At 29.7% G+C, this 9,505-nt stretch overlaps 1 protein-coding gene across 2 annotated transcripts; it reads right to left on the reverse strand.

Moving 5' to 3' along the window:
• Positions 1-5,361: 5,361 nt before the first annotated feature.
• Positions 5,362-7,960, reverse strand: LOC100306232 (uncharacterized). Of its 2 annotated transcripts, none has more exons than XM_041006376.1 (3): positions 7,656-7,960; positions 6,211-6,600; positions 5,362-5,792 (listed from the first exon to the last, which is right to left on the reverse strand). In XM_041006376.1, exons 2-3 carry the CDS (start codon positions 6,560-6,562, stop codon positions 5,632-5,634), a joined length of 513 nt encoding a protein of 170 aa, XP_040862310.1. In that variant the 5' UTR covers positions 6,563-6,600; positions 7,656-7,960; the 3' UTR covers positions 5,362-5,631.
• Positions 7,961-9,505: the final 1,545 nt, after the last annotated feature.

Here is a 9,505-nt window from a genome sequence, read left to right on the forward strand (position 1 = left end):
AAGAAGTTTTGGCTTTTACATGCTCAACTCCTTTGAGTGGCATTTGTATTGGTTGTTAACTTGATTGTTACATCTTAGTACATTTGATATTTGTGTTGCATTGTGCATCATCATAGTGTGAGTGAAGAAAATTTTCTAAGTTAGAAAAATTTCTTCAGAGGCAAAAACTCTTTGTTTTAATTGATTACAGAGTTGTCATAATCGATTGCAACAAGTTGTCTGAAGCTTAGAGTTAAGTCTCATATCAGTTTAATTGACTACGGTAGTATTTTAATCGATTACATTGTTGTTTGAGACAATGACTGATTTTTCAAGAGTCTCTGCTTTAATCGATTACCAGATGGATTAATCGATTATTTCTCTCTCGTTCTAGTTTTTCAAAGGTGAACAAGAACACTTTAATCGATTACTTAGGTCATCTAATCGATTACATTGTTCTTGAGTTGTTTTCTAGATGCTGGATGAACACTTTAATCGATTACTTGGATAATCTAATCGATTACTTCATTGAATTAATCAATTACCTTATAGATTTAATCGATTACAGACAATTATAATTGTTTTCTCTATAAATAATCAGCCTGTATTCACATCTACATATCAAGATATCATTAGAGAATACTCAATACATCTCAAAAATTACTTCTTAGCCTTAGAATGAGCAAGATTTCATTTTGTCATTAGTGAACAAGAGAAGAGAAGAAAAGAGCTTATAGTAACTCACAACTTCTTAATCTTTTGATTTAGAAGATCTTTTCTTGAAAGTGAGTTGTGTCTTTTGAGTAGAAGAAGATCAACTTCTCAATCCAGCAAGGTTTTTATGGAAAGATTGGTCAGGTTGTACCTCTCCTACTTGGGTTTTTTCATGTGTATGGTTTTTACACGGTCTTGTGTTTATGTGTGAATTGCTTACAACATGCTAGAATAAGGTTTTCTAGTTTGGGCTAAGAGTAGGGTTCTCTTAGGCTTATATTCACATAGGGTCCTAGTGTTGGATGCCTTAGTCTCTTTTTCCGGGGTGGGAATTGTAGATTGATTGTGATTGCTTGTAATAATTCTTGATGCATAGTGGAAATCTAATTCAGGTTGTGGATTAGATAACTGCATTAGCTTTTCTAGAAATAGAGAGTTAACCAATATAAAAGATTGTGTCTTTTTCTCTTTGTTCTTATCTTTCTCTCATTCAAGGTTTAATTAACTCATTCAGGTTTTAATCAAGGTTTTAAAGATTCAAGTTTTTATGATTGTGAAAGAAAGGAAGTTAATGAAGGATCATGTGTAAGGAAGGATTGATTAAATATTGATTACGTTCGATTCATATTTATTTTGTGATACGATCCTTATAGAAATTTGTTTTGCTACAACTTTGTTTTTAAAAGTACATTGTGTTTGAAAATCAATTCACCCCCCTCTTGGTTTATTGAGTTTCATCATCTTTTTTCAGTTTGCGCAAAAGAATATAAGTTTAAATACCAGAGCTTAAGTAAAAACACTTAGTTTATACTAGTTCACTCAATCTGAGCTACATCCAATTCTCTTTTACAACCTATAAAGGGTTCCACTTCTTCAACCTGATTACAAAACATTTTATTTTGACCTGCCACTCCTAGCTACAACAAGTATTCTCTAGGCCACTTCTGGCACAATCGTAATCTCCCTCTGAGATTAGAACACCTAAGTATTATTTGATCACTAAGTCACTCCTGACTTTCCAAACAACTATTTGAATGAATACAATATTTAAATCTCTCAAAGAAAGGATATACAATGAAGTTTGAATTCAATAATTAACTTTGTTAAGCAAGAAATGAGGCTTTTTGAGCGTCCAACACTTTTGATAGAGATACAACACTTGTGTGTAATTTTGATCAATTCTCTTATATTGTGTTGCTTCTTAAGATTGCTTTTATAAGGCTTCAAAAAACTATATTTTGTGGGAATTGCACTTTCCTCAAATATTTTTGTTATCACAACTTGTCTTTTCTGCCATGTGACAACTTGTTGAGGAGACAGAGATGAAAAAAAGGTACAATATTTTTTGCGGCTCTCTACTCCACTACTTATACAATTGATATTGTCATTGATGACGTTCTTTTTGTCTTTGCCTTTTGTACACATGAAATTCAAATGTTAGAATAACATCACAGTTATACATCAAGAGGAAAAATGAAAATATAGTATGAATGAATCATCCTTGACATGCTTTCATGTCCAGATAAGACTGATTGGACGTTAACTAATTAAATATAAATCATTGTGTAAGTTAGTTATGTCATTTTTGACACATAAAGACACTTAATACATAAGTAATAGTTTTCTCAAACCAATGGACGCTTGTTTAAAAGCATCGCATTGGACGCTGAATAATATTATTAACAAAACAAGTTTCATTAGTCTATCAGACGATAACTTGTAAAAACATAAGGATAATGATTTTTACCATATGAGGTTATCATAAATATGTCATGTTCCACTTCACGTTGATCATTAGTCTATCAACACTTTTTATCTTTGTCATTATCAAAATTATGGATATTTTTGGATCGTCGAGATATAACACATTGGACCATCCAATTCTAATAATCATTGGACCGCCAATTTAACAGAATTTTCTAAAATGCTTGAAATGCAAGGCTTCAAACCAATCCAAAGTGAAGAGGAAACATAAGATGATTTAGGAAGTTCGTTCTTAAAAAATTTGCTATGACCGACATTATCTTAACTCAAGATAACCTTACCCAAGTATTCTATTTCACGCCACACCAAATTGTCGCAAAGATAAGTCTTTGAAAGATAACTCATGAGCTTTTACAAGATAAGCACAAACACAATAACTTTGTGATTACAAAGAATATGAGAGTTTTAGAGCTTGTATGTAATCGTCTAGAGAGTGATAAAGCTTGTTAGAATTTTCACACTTTGCAACTCCTTCATAGTCTTCACTCTCCAATCTGCTTATCAAAGCTTAATAAAATATTTGTTGAAAATAAGCTTTTTCCCATTCTGGTGTACATTAAATGCATCAGATATCAAACCACAAAAAGTTGAAAAGAGCAATAGTTTGACGATGCCAAAAATAATGATAGTTTATACCAAAAAGTTTTTCTCTTTCCTGACATGTGTAAGACACATTCTATCTTTTTCCTTTTGTTTAGCTACTTCGGTAGCTTGTATCTGGATCTGAACTAATATTAGAACTACTCATGTTTCATAGTAAAAGCAACACAACATTTGAAAAGACAAGACAAAATATGATTGTTTTAGTACTTAGTCATTTTTCAAAAAACCGTGTTAAAGTTTTAGGTCATAAGAAACATTTCGTCCAAAAATATAAGAGAAATAATATATACAACTTTTTTTATAAAAGCATTTATGATAATAAAAAAAGAAAGTGAACACACTCAATCACAATCCAACTATCAAGCAAAGCATATTTTCAAATTAAATAAGTAGTTATATTGTTAATTAAATAAGTAATTTTATTGTCAATTAAGCAAAGCATGATTATTGTATCTATTATTACTATATGTCTATTGAACATTGACTATATGGAGTATGTTTTTATGTGCTTAATTAAGTTAAAAATGAGGAGCACTTGGTTTTATATTTGATTTTATTTTATTTCTTGAAAATTTTAATATGTATTACTTGGAATTTTATTGTAGTTCATGAGCCATACAACCTTTTTTATATTTATCTGATTTCATCAGTAGTTTATTTTTTATTGGATATGCAATTGTGGGAAAATTTTGTATGCAACGAAAAAGTTGAAGATAAAAGTTAATGGTCAAACCATTTTTTCTGATCAACATAAAAGTTGAAGATAATTGTCTTAGCTTTCAAAAAAGATAAATATGAATTTAATAGAATTAGTACATCCCATGTACTTGTAATTTTACTCTACAAAGGTCAAAATAACTTAGGAGGAAATATAAGGGTATACTTGTTTACTATACATATACGTGTGGTTTCTATTAACCGAATGAATAAGTGAATGATCATATGCCTTAAATGTTGGAAGATTACTATAGTATGATGTGTGTGTGTGTGTTAGTGAAAAGGTGTGATGAGACACGTATTGTGAATAAATGTGGGATTAATACATTTCTTTATGGGATTATACATGTGAATAGTGTCAAAGTTGAGTCTTGTTATACCTATATTATTGTTATAATTATATTATTATTATATTTATATCATACATGTATGCTTTCGTTTATTTATATTCATTGAGAAATATAATAATTCACTCCCTGTGTGTTATTTGTGTTTGAATCCTATGATGATCTTGAACCTTGCGTTCGTAGGAGTAGATAACTAAATGGATTGCTTTAAGGAACCTTGTACTGAAGGACGTGACAAAATACTTTGATACGATGTGTTTGTTTTAATTGTATGGTATTTCGAACATGTTATTTTACTTTATTTTATTTTACTACTTAACTCGAGTCGGTCTTATTCTTAGCCAAAAATGTTGTCATCCCTACTACATAGGCCTATCAATGAGCAAATTCCACTTCGCTATTTCTCTTTCCAAATGCTCTTTACCTTGTTCTAGACCAGCAAATCCAAATGTCCTCAAAACTCAACTGAAACTTGTACATAAGAAAATCAACACAACAACAATTTTGCTTATTAAAAAAAAAAACACAACAATTATAAGGACCGTGCATGTAACCAGCAAAGCATCAAAAGCGTTTTCTCCTTGGCCAGTTCAGCACCATACATGTTTCTCAACCATCAAAATACTTTCAGTTATCACATTTTTCACATAACAAGTTGCGGCATACTCTTATCATAAAGCACCTTCAAACAAAAATTGTGTTATAATACCATTGTTCCTTCGAAATATTATCACGTTGAACATGTTTTTAGTATCAACACATCCTAACACTTATTTAATACTTCTTATAAAATTTTCAATTTAAAAATGACTTTTTATTAACTTGAATAATTTAAAAATGACTTTTTATTAACTTGAATACTTAAGTGGATCCTTTTACACAACTCAAATTTTACACAACTCAAAAACTTGAAAAATCAGAAAAAAAAATAAATATACCATCAATTTGAATAATTTATTATATATTTACTTCTTTTATTTCATTAGAGTCTCTTTCTTTGTGTATTTACAGTGTCCCACTGTTCTATATTTTAAACACTAGTCATGTTGAAGTGTCCATATCAAAATTCATCCTTCATAGGAAATTTTTACTGATTTTGGCTTGGCCACACAATGGATAGGTGTTCATACAAGCAGAAAGCAGCTAGTATATCATTATCACTCTAAACGCAAATCATAAGGCTTGAAAAGTACACTCCCATTGCCACATTGAACTAAAGACACCTAAAACTTACATCTACACACTTCCAAGCCATGTAACAATTTATTTGAAATTGAGATTTAAGTTCATCAACCATAGACATTCCCGGATTTGGCTGGTCAGAATTAAAGTCTCACCTACCTACAGTTCCGAGGGCTCCATCAAATATACAAGACCAGAAACAAGAAAAATACAAACACACTACTGCACCCTCTATATACAAAAATTATTACAACAGAGATCTCAAGCTCTAGTCAGCAACTTGCAGCTCTAGCAAGATATCACTATGAGCTTTCAAACGTTTTCCTCAACGAGGTTGGTGAATTCGGAGAGAGGCACACTTCACATTCACGTGCTGTGCTGGCTTCTCAAGGTGCTTTGCAAGCCCTGAAGGAGACTTGGGACCCCTTTCCCTCGGTGATTTTGGTGTCAAGTTAATAAGAAAAGCTTTAACATCCTTGTTAAGACCTGATTAAGAAACAACTCAATTGAGATACAGTAGTTAATTTTCTCTTAAGGTAACTACCAGCTGAAAGATGTAAGATTGAAAAGGAAAGATCCATTCAATTGCAGATTTGCAGCAATTCTTGTTGTAAGTAAATTATATACAACATGAATGATACCTCTATCATTAAGAATAAGCATTACAAATGAATAATATGGTCTACCTCTAAGTTAACAGGTTTATTTTTCACAAGCTTATAAACTAGTGAAAGACACTATATAAGCATATAAAACATAGTATAATTGAAACAAAGTAACTTTTTACATAGCATTTGAAACAAAAATGAAGTCATGTAACCACTCTAGCAAGTAAGAAAATATTTAAAAGATTCTATAAAGTATCAATTATCCAATCAATTAGATATTTAGCTTCAATGCTTACTCTGAGGAGACCCTTTTCCAGTATTAGGATCATCCTGAACAGAATGATCTAGAGCTTCAGAGAACATCACCAACTGCTCAAACTCGTTTTCTAGAACATTGAAGTCTTCTTCCATGCCTAGATCAAAAGTTTCCGAGAGCATATTCTCCATATCATCATTAGTAGAGTCATTGGCAACTTCTTCAAATTCTTCCTCCTTATGTTGGCTCAACCAATAATCACGAAACCATGTTGAAGATTTCACAAGATCCCACCATTGAGGTGAAAAATCCTCCACCTGACGAAGTGCAGCAGGTATGAACATAGGTGCATTTGGGTTCAGAGCAGAACTTCTTCCAGAGACCAATGCCATCACAACTTGGCAGCTAGTTACACTAACTTGAAGTCAGTCTACACAATACAACAAAACAAAATATCAATTTACATGATGTCATGTATTAGAAAATTTTAATTTAACATAGAACACTACCCACCATATCAATGACACCATTTAACACTACCCATATCATATCAATGCTGATAAAAAAAATGACACCATTTCAATAACAATAGCATTTTAACATTCTTTTAGAATTATTTTCATAAATTACCATTTTCAAATTAAAAAAATAAAACACTAAAACATCGAAGTTTTTTCCTTTTTTCAATTATGAAAATTTTTAGACATGCTTTTTGATTTATAAACTTAAATACATCAAAAAGCATTAGCCTCAAACCCCCAAAAAAAAACAAAGAAATAGCCCTTCGAGGCTTCACCTTTTTTTAGATTCCTAAAAACCTATAATTTGCACTTTGTAGTAAAGATCTATAGTTTTAGGAATTTTAATTTATACAAGAGAACAGAGTAACAGACAGATCCCAGAGCATTTCAAAAAATAAAAAATAAAAAATTAAAAAACAGATCTCAGAATCAAATCAACCCAGTGAACTAAGAGATTCATTCAATTAAGCTAACAAATACATGATCCACTCATGGTTTAGCAAATAGCAACAGCACCACCTTCATGATTCTAACATACAAGTATACAACCATCACAATGAAAACAAACCCTTTATCCAATTAAACCCAGAAATCAAAACAACCAAAACTACATCACTAACAAGATCATTAAAAAGAAATAAAACAATTAAACAAATCAGAAATTTAAAGTTGTTGCACTATGTCACTAACTAAATCAAAGTCAGACCCAGTAAGAAGAAAAAAAATACAATCTTAAAGTACTATCCACACAGACAAAAAAAAATCTACTACTCACAATTGGATCACTATATTAGCATTAAAAAACATTAAAAAAAAATGGGTTACAGCTTCAATCATATAAAAAAAATAAGGTGGTTGCACTAACTAAATCAAAGACCCCAAAATAAATATATAAAAAATCCAACTTTATATCAATATCCGTACAAAAACCACGATCTAACTGCCAAGAATAAGATCAACTTACTAGCATTTAAAATAATAATAATATTAAAGATAGGCCACAGGATCAAAACTGAACAAAAAAATTGCACCCAACAAATGATGATGGGCACATATATGAAGAAAACATGACGATGATAATGATGATCCATGGTCACCTACTTTCAGAGTAACAGAGAGAGACGTTGTTGATTTGCGAAGATTAGAATTTGCAGAGAGAATGAGTGAGTGACTGAGTGAGAGACACGGGCAAATAAATAACGCAATGGAAAAAAAAAAGTGGATAAAGGAAAAGGGACAGCAGCCTCCAGCTTCGGGACTCCCGAACCTAAGATTAAGAACGGATCTTTTAAGATGAATTTGATTAGATGGAAGAGAAAAAATAGAAAAAACAATTATCCAAGAGATATTTGAATTAAAATAAAAAAACAATAGACGTGGGGCTTATACAAAATTTTCAAATTTTCTTTTTTTTTTCACTACCAAACACACGGTTAAGGTGAATTTAATTGTGTGAAAGAAAAAAATAAAAAAAAATGTAAAAAAATATTTGATAGAAAAAAAATGATGGAAACCACATAAAATTTTAAATTTTTTTTCTGGATTAATCTCTTATTTCTTTAATATCAAACACACACTTAATAGAGTGGACGTTACACGTGGCATGAAAATGATGAGAGTGATCGATGGTGGAGAGAGAGAGGGTTGATCTTGATCAGACGGTTGGAAAAGGAACAGGTGGAACAGATTTTTTGGATAATGGTCAATCGTGACTCGTAACCTTCTAGGCTATAATAACAGGATAAGGGTTGTGGCTTTGGAAAAATTGTCTGTGGGCGGTTGCACGGTAATCAATATTTTAAAAGTAAATCTCACTTGAGTCAAGTTAGGAAATGAAAGGTCTTGGGACTTGGACCTGGAGTATTTTTTAATCTGATCTTTTTGTTTGATTCATCTTCAGTGTATTTTTCTACAGTTTTTTATTTCATAAATATAAAAAAAATTAAAAAATTACATAAATAATATAAATTAAAATTTTTACTTAAGTAATATAAATTACTATTTATTTATAATAAAAAATTAGTTTTCTCCAAACTGATTTGTTACATTCATCTCTTTTTTTTCAGTGGGTCAATTTTTTTATCAATTTATATTTATTTATTTTATTTTTCTAAAATGCTTAATTTTTATTTTTATAAGAATTTTTTTATTTCCTTTTAATATTCAATCTTATGATTTTTATATTTTTTAAAAATTAAATATATATTATTTTGTTAAGTGAGAAATCAGTGTTTCAGAAATCGTATTTTGTGTTTTTTTTGTTTTGCGGAAATTGATTTCTTAAGTGTAGTTTTTAATTTTTTTTCATATGCTTTTATATTAGTTTTTTGTTTCTATTTGTTTTAAAAAAATTGCTTTATTAATTGTATATATTAATCATTTAAAAAGAAATATTATTTGACATATGTTGTTGTTAATTTTTTGCCTATTTTTTATTTATTTTTTCAAGAGTGAAAATCCTTTGTATTTTTATTTTATTAATTCTATATATTTATTTTTATAACCAGCAATTTATCAATAAAATACTGCTGTTATTTTTTTTAAGATTCTTTACTTTAATCAGATTAGTACATGAGGATTATGATATTTATGTAAGTTTTTGTTTTTATTTTATTTTTTTCTTCAATCGTGCCTAATAATTAATAGGACTACATCTACAATTTTTTAAAAGAAAAAAAATTGAAAACAAAACAAAAGTATTGTATGATTGAGATACTTTTGGATTTCCATTTACTTTTCATTTTATTTTTTAAAAATATTTTAATCTTTATATAAAAATTAAAATTAATTTGTTATTAATAAAATGTGTATTTA

Source organism: Glycine max, chromosome 11 (genome assembly GCF_000004515.6).
Source record: "Glycine max cultivar Williams 82 chromosome 11, Glycine_max_v4.0, whole genome shotgun sequence".
Taxonomy (NCBI): domain Eukaryota; kingdom Viridiplantae; phylum Streptophyta; class Magnoliopsida; order Fabales; family Fabaceae; genus Glycine; species Glycine max.